The sequence below is a fragment of the Portunus trituberculatus genome, chromosome 39 (assembly GCF_017591435.1).
Source record: "Portunus trituberculatus isolate SZX2019 chromosome 39, ASM1759143v1, whole genome shotgun sequence".
Lineage (NCBI taxonomy): Eukaryota > Metazoa > Arthropoda > Malacostraca > Decapoda > Portunidae > Portunus > Portunus trituberculatus.
The window spans coordinates 2,351,947-2,366,611 of NC_059293.1; the positions used below are offsets into that span (position 1 = coordinate 2,351,947).

Below are 14,665 nucleotides of genomic sequence, written 5' to 3' on the forward strand. Positions count from 1 at the left end.
TGTGTATTTACCTAGTTGTATTTAACTAGTAGTTTTACAAGGCCTGGGCTTTATGCTCGTGTGGTCCCGTCTCCATATCTACACTTATCCAATTTTTCTTTAAAACTATGCACACTCTTTGCTGACACCACTTCCTCACTCAAACTATTCCAAGTCTCAACACATCTTTGCGGGAAACTAAATTTTTTAACATCTCTCAGACATCGTCCCTTCCTTAGTTTCTTACTATGCGATCTTGTGCTTCTAAAGTCATATTCTTCTCTCAGGATCAGTTTCTCATTATCCACTTCATCCATTCCATTAATCAATTTATAAACTTGTATCAGATCCCCTCTCTCTCTTCTCTGCTCCAAGGTTGGTAGATCCATTGCCTTTAGTCTCTCCTCATATGCCATCCCTTTAAATTCTGGAACCATTCTTGTAGCCATTTTTTGTAGTCTCTCTAATTTTCTTATGTGTTTCTTTTTATGGGGAGTCCACACAACTCCTGCATATTCCAATCTAGGTCTTATTTTAGTACTTATTAATTTCTTCATCATTTCCTTGTCCATATAGTGAAATGCTACTCCAATATTCCTTAGCAAATTATACGTCTCTCTGAAAATTCTATCAATATGACTCGTGTGTGTGTGTGTGTGTGTGTGTGTGTGTGTGTGTGTGTGTTTGTGTGTGTGTGTTTGTGTTTGTGTGTGTGTGTAGCAAGGGGGAAGATCAAGGTGCATATAGATTATAGTAGTAAAAGAACATTTTTTTTTTTTTTATTATTAGCTTATCTATTTGTGTTTTGTATATGTTTTTTCTCGTCTTATTTTTCCTTATTTACTTTCAGTTTTTATTGATTTATGTATTTTTTCTCTTTACTTACTTGAGGGGATGGGATGGGCAGAACCTTCAAGAACAGTACAGCACAATAATAGATGTAGACCTTTGTGTCACATCCTTGAAGACTTCTAAGGAAAAGCCGTCAGTATATTTAAACACAAAAATCCTGTCTTTTCTTGCACTTTTTTCATGTAAGAGCTAATTGTCCTTTCCAGTGTGAGAGAACTACCAAATAATATTTCTTGCATCTCTATAAATATATGTAACGTTAGTAGTCTTATGTGGAGTGGGCCAAACACAGCACCACACCATGCACACACATTAGGTAACATTCTCAGCCCTGTCAGCTCGTGGTGGTAAGGGTTTAGGCCTGTGTTCTGAAACGCTTTGCTCTCTCACCATCACTGCTCTCCTAAGGCTTCAGTTGAAAATACTTGTGTTTTTATGGGTATTTATATGGTTCTGATGATATATTGGATATATGTTAAAAGGAGAAACTGTCTTGAAGACCTGGCTGTTTATCTGTGTGGCCTTGCAAAATTGTTGTAGTGAGAGGGGGGAAGGCATTTCTAAATATTGGGCATTAATCTTGTGGACAGCCCCTCTACACCCCTAGACCTTAGGGAATTGTAATGTACTGAGTGAACAAAATAGTTGATCTGCAGCTTTGTAACAGTAGCCAGCATGTGTTAGTAGGAGGGTACAGTAAGGCACACATTTTAAACTTTGTAATTTTACTTGCCTTGGCTGAACTTTGCATCTTCAGGTTTTTGCACTCATACTCATATAAAGAAAATAAGTCCCTTATTTATGAATCTCATATAATCAGTTGCTCATATTATAGATACTCTTATAACAACCTCCCCTGTACTATAGTCATCAGATGTGTTTATTTCAATGATTGCAGGAATTGGTCTGCCACAGTTGTAATCAACATGTTCATTCAGCCTGGACAACCAACTTTAGTGAATGTTATTCTGTCTGCTGGTAAACTCTGGAACTCTCTTTTTGAGTCTGTTTTCTTACCTTTCTTTGACTTGAGGTATTTTGAGAAGTGAGTACCAAGACAATTCCAGTGCTCCATTGATCCTGCTGATTGGAACACTTGTACACTGCTGGAGAGGAACAGTTAGACAGGCTCTTTTTGGTCCTTCATTAACACCTGTAGCACAGAGGGAAAGATTTGGGGCTTTAGATAACTTTTGCTTGTGTGACTGGCATGTTGCAGTCCATTCCTGAGAGAACAGACCATGCCTTGTGTGTAATGATTTGTGTTTGTTCGTGTTTGCAGGAGTTCGTGGCCTGTGTGTGTACAGCCTGGAGGTGGCTGCACTGAGGCGGTCATGGCACAGTGCCAGCAGTGTGGTGCTGTGCCAGTCTGTCACCAGTGTGTGTGGTGGAGGCAAAGCCTGTGGCTGGATTACAAGAGGGCCGGGCCAGCACCATGGCCACTGCTACACTGCATCCCCAGCCCTGCGAGTGTCATACACCACCGTCTATGTCCCCGCCTACCGAAGCTTCCACACCTCGGTCAGGCTGTGGGAGAAGGAGTTCTCCCCACAGGCGGCCTCCAGCACCACCTCACAGAAGATGGTCCCGCCACCTGAAAGTGAAAGGAACTCAAATGTTAAAGTCAAAGAGAAGGAAACCCTCAAACCTTCCTCACAGGTGGAAGTTACTGTGAAGGACCTCAAAGAAAAGGCCAAAGCTGCTGGCTCTCCAATAGTTCAGGACAAAAAGTTAGTGAGACCAAGAAAAACACTAGGTGAGAGAATAAAAGATGAAATATTACATTACTACCATGGATTCAGGTTACTCTTCATTGACACCAAGATCTGCTGCAAGTATGTGTGGCGCATCGTCAACGGCGAAAACCTCTCCAGGAGGGAACACCGCCAGGTAGTTATGACCTTGCCTTGTTTGTAGACTATTGAGAATGTTTGTACTCCATGTTCAGTCATTGTTCTTGTGATTCTGCATATCAACAATGGTGTTCCTCAGGGTTCTGTCCTGTCACTCACTCTGCTATTCATCAGTAATCTAAACCAAACACTGACTTGGCTCCATCCATCCTCCATTCTGCAACACACTGATACCACTCTGCTCCTCTCATTACCTTTTTTCAAATGTCCACTCCTTCTGGAATTGACTTGTGATCTTTATAAATTCTGGATTTGTGCAGATCAAACTCAGTGGAAGAAATAAAAAAAAAAATAGGTGGCAGTTTCTTCAGGAAATGACCAGAAGGATTATAAAAATTGAAATATCTTGAAATCAACTCATTAAAAGATTTCAGGCTATGAGAATGAGAAAATGTAAACAGGAAGGGAGTCTCAGATTGTACCAGTGAGAGCGATGAAAGTTTGAGAATTCAGTACTGGTTAACTCTTATATTAGGGAGGTGGACAGAAAAGAGGTGAGAGAAAGTAAAATGTCAGTTTTGCACAGCAAGACTGCAGTAGAGATTACAATTCATTTGTAGCTGTAATCAGTTGTTCAGCATGTATCGGTTAATTAGTGATGTGCTGCCCTGCTGTTATTTCTCTCTCTCTCTCTCTCTCTCTCTCTCTCTCTCTCTCTCTCTCTCTCTCTCTCTCTCTCTCTCTCTCTCTCTCTCTCTCTCTCTCTCTCTCTCTCTCTCTCTCTCGTGTATTTACCCCTCTGCATTAATACACACTCCTAGACTATCACCTCGCCTTCCATCTGTACACTAACACTGCATTCGACCTCCATTCTCTCTCAGCTCCTCACCACCAGACTGGCCTGTGTTTTACTTATTGATTTATTTTATTATTACTTTTATTTGTGTAAGAGAAGGAAGGGGTGGGACAGTAAGAGGTCTGTATTCTAAAACGCCTTGCTCTTTCATCACGACCATTTTCCAAAGCTATAGAGATGATCTGCCTGGTTCTCGAGTGTTTTTATTGTTAGTGGTGTATACATCTTGTTAGTCTGTCTGTAGAAACACAAGTACACCGTTAGAATTACAACTAGTGACTCCTTTTTTTAATTTAGTGCAGGTGCAGCGGATGTGTTTCAGAAGACGTTGCATTTGTCTTATAATGATGTAATCGTCCCCACCTAAGTTTTTTCATTGATTTTGATTAATTAATTTATTTTTTGTTTATATATTTTTGATTTCTAGATCAATTTTAGAATCCATGGTAAAGAGTGGCTGGGACATAGTTGGGAAGTTGAGGAGAAGGTATTACGCCACAACGAGCTGGACACAGCGAGTGATGGTGGAGGAAGCATGTATGAGTGATTTGTGACAGAAAGGTTTCGTGTGGAGGGAAAAAAAAAAATGAAAGGGAAGGTGTATATATAGCTACAGTGAGACCGAAAATGTAGCGGCGCACGGCACACACGGACAAGAAACCAAAGACATAATAAGAAGTACCTAAAAAGAAGCCTGGAAGGAGATCAGAGTTGTAAACAAATGTATCTGGATGAAGCAACAAATGTATCTGGATGAAGCAAGAAACGAGGTAAAGGAGGTGGTGGTTGTCTGGGCGTGTGGAGGAGACGAGGGTGCATGAAGCAGAATCATAATTTATTTCCATTATACGCGGTTATTCTTTATGTTAATATTATGACATTGAGTAAAACAAAAATAACAAATTTGTCGAATCATATATCTCAAGGCTCAAAATACATGTTTAAATGAAGATTAAAAGAAATCAGATCACTATTCATCACACTAATAACATGAGAAAACTAACTGAAACGAAGCAATAAAATTTAAAGTAACTGAGCAAAAAGTACAAAGTCGCAAAACAAAATGTACAAAAAATTTTAAGTGTGAAGCAATAAACTTATTTAAATGATAAGACATTTTAGTTGAAAGTAAGATTATAGATAAAATCGAGAGGTGAGGAGTGTGCAAGAGAGAAAGGCCAGAGAAAACTCATTGGTGAATTGCGATGACATGTATGTAATGGGAGTGACATATGAAGAGGAGAGATAAGGAACCAGTGAAGGAGGCAATGCTGGTACCAGTTACAGTGAGGAGTGTGGGTGGGCAGAGAATAAGATAGAGAGACTTGCAGAAGCGTGACATGAATAAGCTCGAACTACAAGAAGAGGACGCAATAAACAGAAACAGATGGAAAAAGTTAACTCGAGCGGCTGATTACTACACAGTGGGAAAAAGGTGGTAAAAAAGATAAGTACCTCCTTTAGCCCATAAACTCCCGTGAATAGTCTACATGGTATAAAAAAAAATAATAAGCTTGTGACTGGCCAGGAGTAGGTCGCGATGCTTGTCCTTTGTTTCAGCGCTTCTCTTGACGTTTCTTGCCTTTTTATGCTCCACTCTCCAATAGATTCTTCCGCTGACTTTCCCTTTCTTCCACATCTCATACTCTATTTCTTTTTTATCATGTAGCCTTCAATCAAACACAAAGACCGAACGCATTAAAAAAAAAAAAAAAAAAAAAGCAGGAAAAGAAAAAATAAATAACACCACGCTTAACAGTTTACTGGTAGGGAAATATTTGACCCTGATGGAAATACTACTGCTGTGTTAGATTGTTTTGGTAAGGGATTCAGAAAAAAGAATATGCATACTTAAGTGTTGCAATGGTGACTGAAACATTAACACGTGGATGAATGAATGCACGTTAGCAGTGAAACATCATGACCTTGAAGTTGATAGTGAGCAGGGGTAGGTAAAGGTAGTGGTGACTGGTTGAGTGGCTGGCTGCGGTAATGAAAGTATCTGTCAGCTTCAGGCGTGTTTTAAAGGAGAAATAAGAGAGCAAAATACCTTACGCTCATAATGTTTGGTCATCTTGAGAGTATAAAGGCGGCGTCACACTAGCACTTTTTCCGTCGTCTCAGGCGATTTCCGTGTCTTTTTATTCTTGTCAATGTCAACTCTCCGTCGTCTTGAGTCAGACGGAACGCATCGTTTTCTTCTAGTGCCAATTTTTAGTCAAAATAAGAACTATGGTTTCTAATCAACTTTTTTTTTTTTTTTTTTAAACGGAAGAATGCTATTATCATAAGAAATTTAAATGAGTTGATGAATATATATTTGTATACATATTTATTTTTCTTCTAGCCTAGCAATGAAAAGTTCCTCAGTTGTTTGTGTACATTTCCAGGGGAGTGCGAATGTGCGACGCTTTTGAATATTTCCAAGGCAACTTCCAAGTAGCTGGCCAAGATGAGCAGTGGACAAAACACACTGACGAATTTCTCATAGAGAGTATTAGTGGTCACCGTTGCCTTTGGGATCACAGAACAGCTGATTACATTATAAGGTGCAAAAAAGCCGCGGCTTGCTGGGGTGAATGAGGAGCCATGTTTGTTTACAATCGACAAGCGCGCAAAGGCGGAAGCAAGCTTGTGTGTGACGGCCACCGTCTGCAAAAGTTGACAGTCGTCAGAAAATTGACAGAAAAATAAGACGGAAAAGTGCTAGTGTGACGCCGCCTTAAGTGTTTAGAATGATGTACGATAAGCAGAGCAAGAAGACAAGATTTGAAATAAACTTTGGATGGTATTCTGAAAAACACTTCTCAGCAGCTTCACTACTTACAGAAGACTGGCAACACTTTTTTTTTTTTTTTTTTTTTTTTTTTTTTTTGAGATAATTTTATGGTTTTAGTAGCGTGATTAACAAAGTTTCCACACAGTTAACGCGATAAACCTTTTCGAGAAGCTTGCCAATCATCTCTAACGTTCAAAAAGGTCTCTTCAACAGACATTTATACCATGATTTTTTAGTATGATTAGACGATTTTATTTGCACTTGGAAGGGTCTGGAGGTCAAAAGATTAATGGTCAGAGTCTACTATACTAATCCCAACATATGTTTCTGAAGCTGTATAAAATCGCCAAAGTAGTAATCGAAATGAATATGAAAACGCGCCCTAGCATTGAATAGATTAAAAACAGTCGTGGTTAGAGAGAAAGGCGGGAAAAATGGTAAAAGGCCTTGAACTTATTTGAATGTAACTTACTACATACACCCAGGTTAATTGATAGACAGTATAGGCAAGACTGGGATAGCTATCTTAGGTAGCAGAGGCTATTGATACAAACAAAATCATGTGTGACATGTTCATTAAGGCGTCTATGGGTACAGTATTTTTAAGGTCCGTCCACACTAGCGGGCAGTGCACGCGGGCAGAAGCGAAGCATTTGCCCGGCTGCAGACGAGCTAACTGCTCGTTTGTAGACAAGCGATTTCACCGGGCACTGTTCGCCAGGCCCTGCAGTGCGCCACTGCCAGACATACGAGGTTACAATGTTGGCTTTATGTCCATGACTGCCAGTTTGCCAGTCTCTACACCAGAACATCATGTCTACCTCTCCGTCAGCAAAAGTATAACTGAGCACAATAACAGCTTTTTGCAATCCTTGGTTCTCATGCTGTCGTACCGCAGTCTTAATCAGATACACGGATCCGCTGCCTGATTGTACGGGTGCTCGCCACTGACTGAAACAGCCAAGCGTTGATGGGCAAAGCCCGCCGTGCTTTACCCGCTAGTGTGGACGGAGCATCTCTCTCTCTCTCTCTCTCTCTCTCTCTCTCTCAATAATTTAAAGGGCATGAGAAATAATCGGTTCTTAAGGGTGTTTCTCCAGTATACACTATACAATGCAGAAATCTTGTTAATTTCCTTTTACAACCATAAAAAAAATTTAAAAAGCTATATAACCAAGTAGAGAGAGCCTTTTGAAATAGTGAAGACTGTGTGTATGTGTGGTTCACTGTTTGATCTGCTGCAGTCTCTGACGAGAGAGCCAGACGTTACCCTACGGAACGAGCTCAGAGCTCATTATTTCCCGATTCTTCGGATAGGCCTGAGACCAGGCACACACCACACACCAAGGTCACAACTCCTCGATTTACATCCCGTACCTACTCACTGCTAGGTGAACAGGGGCTACACGTGAAAGGAGACACACCCAAATATCTCCACCCTGCCGGGAAATCGAACCCCGGTCCTCTGGCTTGTGAAGCCAGCGCTCTAACCACTGAGCTACCGTGTGTGTGTGTGTTTCACTATTTGATCTGCTGCAGTCTCTGACGAGACAGCCAGACGTTACCCTACGGAACGAGCCCAGAGCTCATCATTTCCGATCTTCGGATAGGCCTGAGACCAGTGTGTGTGTGTGTGTGTGTTTCACTGTTTGATCTGCTGCAGTCTCTGACGAGACAGCCAGACGTTACCCTACGGAATGAGCTCTGAGCTCATTATTTCCGATCTTCGGATAGGCCTGAGACCAGGCACACACCACACACCGGGACAACAAGGTCACAACTCCTCGATTTACATCCCTTACCTACTCACTGCTCGGTGAACAGGGGCTACACGTGAAAGGAGACACACCCAAATATCTCCACCCGGCCGGGGAATCGAACCCCGGTCCTCTGGCTTGTGAAGCCAGCGCTCTAACCACTGAGCTACCGTGTGTGTGTGTGTGTAATTCACTGTTTGATCTGCTGCAGTCTCTGACGAGACAGCCAGACGTTACCCTACGGAACGAGCTCAGAGCTCATTGTTTCCGATCTTGGGATAGGCCTGAGACCAGGCACACACCACACACCGGGACAACAAGGTCACAACTCCTCGATTTACATCCCGTACCTACTCACTGCTAGGTGAACAGGGGCTACACGTGAAATATCTCCACCCGGCCGGGGAATCGAACCCCGGTCATCTGATGGCTTGTGAAACCAGCGCTCTAACCACTGAGCTACCGGGCCGTGTGTGTGTGTGTGTTTACCTAGTCGTAGCTTTACAGGGCCTGAGCTTTATGCTCGTGTGGCCCCGTCTCCATATCTCCATATCCAATTTTTCTTTAAAACTATGCACACTCGTTGCTGACACCACTTCCTCATTCAGACTTTTCCAAGTCTGAACACATCTTTGCGGGAAACTATATTTTTTAACATCTCTCAGACATCTTCCCTTCCTCAGTTTCTTACTATGCGATCTTGTGCTTCTAGTGTCATATTCTTCTCTCAGGAAGGCGGTGGCATAGTGGATAAGGTGGTGAGCGTGGGATCAGGCAGACGTCCACGCGTAGGTTCGAATCCCATCACGTACAGCCTTAAAATTAAAACACTTTGCCATTTGTCGAGTGGTTTAAAGTTACCTACATGTCACCATGATACCCAGGTTCTAGGTGGTTACACTCAAGATGAGCTTGGGGGGTGATATGGGCCCTAATATGGGTACCACTATAAATAAAATTGCCTGCGCCACTAATGGGCGGAAGCTGAACAGCGCTTCCCATACACTCTTCAAGTGTGCCTACAGGCGCTATAGGCCTTACCGTAAAAAAAAAAAAAAAAAATCCACTTGGTCCATTCCGTTAATCAATTTATAAACTTGTATCAGATCCCCTCTCTCTCTTCTCTGTTCCAGGGTTGGTAGATCCATAGCTTTTAGTCTCTTCTCATGTCATACCTTTAAATTCTGGAACCATTCTTGTAGCCATTTTTTGTAGTCTCCAATTTCCTTATGTGTTTCTTTTTATGGTGTGTGTGTGTGTGTGTGTGTGTAATTCACCTTGGTCGCCTGCTGGTCACCCAGCCAGTCTTCCCCATTACGGGGCGAGCTCAGAGCTCATAGACCGATCTTCGGGTAGGACTGTGACCACAACACTCCACACACCGGGAAAGCGAGGCCACAACCCCTCGAGTTACATCCCTTACCTATTTACTGCTAGGTGAACAGGGGCTACACATTAAAGAGGCTTGCCCATTTGCCTCGCCGCCTCCGGGACTCGAACCCGGACCCTCTCGAGTGTGAGTCGAGCGTGCTAACCACTACACCCAGCCGCCAATGAAAGTGGCGCGCATTATAAACAAACCCGTATCTCATAGCGCGGGAAGAACTGTAGCTCATTTGAAAAGAATGTGGCTAATATCTAGAAGTGGCAACATAGGCCGGCTCTTTAAACATCTATCAACCGTCACACTTCAAAATATTATCACTCAGTTGTCACTTGCTCACGTAAGGAAGTACACTTGCTTACCCGCTCCCCGCACAGTGTGTCAGTTTTCTTCGTTCTCTTTCATATTGGTGTGGAAACTTAAGTGTCAATGGCACGTAAACATCAAATATCCCCAGTCAATATAGCCCTTATTGACTCACTCCGGAAGGGTGGTTTTGGCTCTAAGCATATTTCAAAGGAGACAGGACTCCCACTAAGAACAGTACAACGCTGGTTGAAGCGATGCAGAGACAATACCGGAAAATTAGCACCAGTGAAGAAAACTGCCCCTGGACGCAGCCGTATTTTATCAAAGAGGACACTGACACTGATTAAGCGTCAGCTAAGTGTCTCGCCATTCCTCACAGGAAGAGAAATTAAACAAAATTACCCTGATCTGCTGACACATGTCTCCATAAGGACAATACAGCGGCGGACACTGGAGGACCTCGACATGAAAAGTTACCGTGCTGCAAAGAAACCACTGCTTACACCCGCCCACAAAGCTAAAAGAGTCAGATTTGCTCAGGACCATAAAGACTGGCCATTAGAGAAGTGGAGAAGAGTAGTGTGGTCAGATGAGAGCATGTTCTATGTGACAGGAACACCACACAAAAGAGTACGCCGACCAAGAAACTCGGACAGATATGACGAACGGTACACTGTAAACGCAGTTAAGCATCCCTCCTCTGTGATGGTGTGGGGGTGTTTCAGCTACTTTGGTGTTGGCAACTTAGTTATGCTTGACAAAGGAGTGTCAATGAACACAGAAACATATCTTGACCTGCTGCATGACAATCTTGAAGAGTGCTTCGACAAGTGTAACGGTGAAACCTTCATGCAGGACGGTGCGTCATGCCATACGGCCAACATTGTAAGGGAATGGTTTGGCATGTGTGAACTTAATTATTTTGAAAGTTGGCCAGCAAACAGTCCAGACCTAAACCCGATTGAAAATGTGTGGAGTATGATGAAAAGAAGCTCCAGGATCTGGACACGAGCAGTGTAGCGAAGCTCAAGCAGGCGGTCGTGCAAGTGTGGGGAGAACTGTCACCTACATATCTGGAAAAACTAGCAGATTCTGTACCACGTCGGTTGGAATCTGTCATAAAGAGGAAGGGAAACAGCACAAAATATTAGGTAAGGTAAAGAAATTATATTTTTAATGATAGTAATAGATGATTAAGGCAAATTTAATGGTATGCATGGTACGAAAATACACAAAAACAACACGCGCCACTTTCATTGGCGGCCAGTGTACACTACGCAGTGTGTGTGTGTGTGTGTGTAACTCTCTGACCCCGCGATAGACAAGAAATGAAGGTGCAGTACGAACATACCAAGAATACACGTGTTTAACCTCCTCTCCCCCAATGCCCTCCCTCCCTCTCTACCACAGACTGCGAGGCGCCTGATCATCTCTCTCTCTCTCTCTCTCTCTCTCTCTCTCTCTCTCTCTCTCTCTCTCTCTCTCTCTCTCTCTGTGTGTGTGTGTGTCCTTAGTGGTCACGCGGATTTAGGCGCCGCATTCTGCCACGATGGTGGTAGATTGCGGGGCATCGATTCGAACCACACTAATGACATCTAGCAGCTATATGGCCTTTGTTGCCTAGCAGCAGGACAAATTACTTCATTGGAGAGGGGCTCCCTTGTGATGACTTAATTTGAGGATTATTTAATCCTTAAAAAAAAAAAAAATTCTCTCTCTCTCTCTCTCTCTCTCTCTCTCTCTCTCTCTCTCTCTCTCTCTCTCTCTGGTCCAGTTTTATCTATCAGTAACATGAACATACTGCTGCACCTCCCATTGTTACCAAAAAAGTAGGTCAGATTCAGATGCCATTGCCTTGCAGGGAGATTTGGATATGATGAAAGAATGCACAGATGAATGGCAAATGCCGTTCAGCATTAAGTGCAAGGTACTGAGCGTAGGTAGAGAAAATCCACACAATAGGTACGCGATAAATAACGAGGCTCTAGGAAGTTCACGATCGTGTATGTGTGAGTCCAGCATGAGAGAGCAAAGTGGGATATGGTGAGCCCTGACTTTAGTATTGCTGCTGGTGGTGGTAGAGGACTAGAGGCTGGTGTGAGGTGTCATTATCATCATCATCATCACTAAGCAGCGTATGAAGATCAGCCCTTTTTTCCTAGAGGTGTGGTGTCATCGTCATCATCATCATCGTCATCGCCATCATCATTATTCAGCATCGTATGAAGATCAGCATTCTCCTCCATTTGGAAGTAACTGGTCCTCTAAAAATGTTTGTCGTAATATAATATGAATAAATTAAAGTAACAATAAATAAATACAAAATAGATAGGTAACCACAATTTGGGAACTGTCTTGAAGCTTCCCTCTTGAAGTAGTTAAAGGCAGGACGATATGCAGAAACAGACAATGAGTTCTCGAGATTACCAATAAAATAAGTGAAACGCTGCATGGGAATACTGCGTCGAGAAGAGGGAATAGAAGTGGTACAAAATTGGAATAGGCTCAGCACATTTAAGAAAGCGATAAGAAAATTATGGAATGGCAATGCTATTACGGCCCATACCCTGAAACACTGTACCTTTATATCACCACGACTATTTGCAAAGACCACAGAGATGATTAGACGGGTTCTCAAGAGTGTTTCTTTATTCATTATGCTGAAATGTTATTAATCTGCCACTATAACTATAAAAAAAAGAACACATTTAAGAATCTAAATACCTACAATTAGATCTTTTTGGAAGTATTGGAAGTTGGTACGGCCCACAGATGTGCCTCGGGATATAGGTACGGGACTGTGCGCCATATTAAAAAACAATTTCCTCTCACGTTTTAATTCCTTCAATACTGGGACGCAATTTTTACCACGAGTTTGGGTATAATTGGACGATTTTATTTACACGAGGAAGGGTCTATGGAGGTCGGAAGACTAATGACCAGAGTCTTCACTATTCTAATCCCCACATAAGTTTCTGAAGCTGTATAAAAACTCTACCAGAATAAATTTGGAAACGGGTCATGGAACTGAAAGGATTAAGGGCCATAGAGAGAATGACCTGAGTTCTGAAGGAAATTTGTTGTGTTGGTAATGCAGAAATCTTGTTAACATGGCACTAGAATTAGAGAAACACCTTTAAAAATTCGTGTAACTCCAACTAGACTCATTTGAAAATAGTGGAGGCGAGGCGCAGTAAGGTTTCAGAACTGGGCCTGTGTCATGTGTAAGATTAACAAGTGTGACGTCATGGGAAGGGCGGTGTATGTAGTCATGTCTTGCCCGTCATGTCGGTGCACGAGTCTGGCGCGCCATGTAACGGAAGCTTGCCAGGACAGGAAAGGTTTGCCACATGTTCTAACTCAGGGAATGATTGGGTGTGTTGCAAGCTTGGAAGGGTGTGCACATAATGTTGGCGTCTCTCTCTCTCTCTCTCTCTCTCTCTCTCTCTCTCTCTCTCTCTCTCTCTCTCTCTCTCTCTCTCTCTCTCTCTCTCTCTCAAATCATGAAAAAAGCATCTTTGTAGGAAATTTCCATCCATTCCCATTACAATCTGTTACCTCTCTCTCTCTCTCTCTCTCTCTCTCTCTCTCTCTCTCTCTCTCTCTCTCTCTCTCTCTCTCAAATCATGAAAAAACATCTTTGTAGGAAATTTCCATCCATTCCCATTACAATCTGTTACAAATTTGATAAGACTACGAAACTTTTTGGCAGTGTTGACTGTTGTGCCTCTGTTAAGCGACACACACACACACACACACACACACACACACACACACACACACACACACACACACACACACACACACAGCCAAGATACTGGTGTCCTGCTTTCATTTCTTTTATTTAGCCTAGACATCTCCCACCTCTCCGCCAGTGCAACCCGTTAGCCATGCCAGCCTGCCTCTCTCTCTCTCTCTCTCTCTCTCTCTCTCTCTCTCTCTCTCTCTCTCTCTCTCTCTCTCTCTGATACGCAAATTCGTTTAAATACGTCTTGGGTCAAAATTCGGAAACTGCGCTCTCATACGAACTAGGCTGTTTTTAAAGGCGACAGTTTTTTTTTAGCCATGTTCCCTATAGGTAGTGTTTTTCCTGCTGGTAATATTGAAATAGCGTCAATCTGTCACTAGAACTGGAAAACTTCTTCAAACCATAAACTTCAACTGTGGTCTTATGAAAGTCGTGGAGGTGCGCCTTACAAATATTTCAGAACATGGTACTTTGAATATATTTTAACCCTTTTACTGCTACAGACAGCGTGATCGGTTATCTATTTTGAAGACTGTTTTCCATTGGTCTCATAAATGCTGCACGTACTAGTTATGTGGCTGAGAAAAGATGAAAGAAATCGTTATCCTCCCCATCACCCTCCAAAAACTCGGCTATTCATCTCTACGGCCTTTCAAAATAATCACTGTGTGAGAGCAAAGCGTTTCTGAATAGGGACCAAACTCCAGTCTTGAAACACACCATACGCTGCCAGGAAGTTTGCGTGGGTATCATCGTATCATGGAGACGGTACAGGGAAGACGCGGGGCTGTGGTGGCCGTCCATGGTGGCGTTACAGCGTTATCGATATCGCGTGCCTTTGTATTCCACTGACACCAGGGCTACCAACGTGCATCAAGGCGGCCACTGCATGCTTCTCACTGTCATTAAGCTCGTATTCTCAAAAACTTTTGTGCTTCACCTCCACTATTTCAAAAGGTTTTATTTAAATTTACACCGATTTTTTTTTTTTTTCTTTTTAAGGCATGTTTATGGTTTTAGAGGCAGTGACAAGACTTCTATACATTATTAACAGGAGAAACACTATTGTAAACCCCCGCCTATCATCTACGAGTATCTCTGAGGCTCTTGAAAATTATCGTGGTGAGAGACCAAAGCGTTTCTTAATA

General features: G+C 42.6%; 1 protein-coding gene across 3 annotated transcripts in view; it reads left to right on the forward strand.

Moving 5' to 3' along the window:
- LOC123515445 (mitochondrial proton/calcium exchanger protein-like) overlaps positions 1-14,665 on the forward strand; it is a 127,910-nt gene that overhangs the window by 17,259 nt on the left and 95,986 nt on the right. For 2 of the 3 annotated variants that reach the window (XM_045274010.1, XM_045274011.1), the window contains exon 2: positions 2,114-2,721. In XM_045274010.1, the coding sequence (XP_045129945.1) occupies positions 2,114-2,721 (608 nt within the window). Of the gene's footprint in view, positions 1-1,742; positions 1,810-2,113; positions 2,722-14,665 lie in introns of those variants that run through there. The other variant, XM_045274012.1, reaches the window with a different exon arrangement.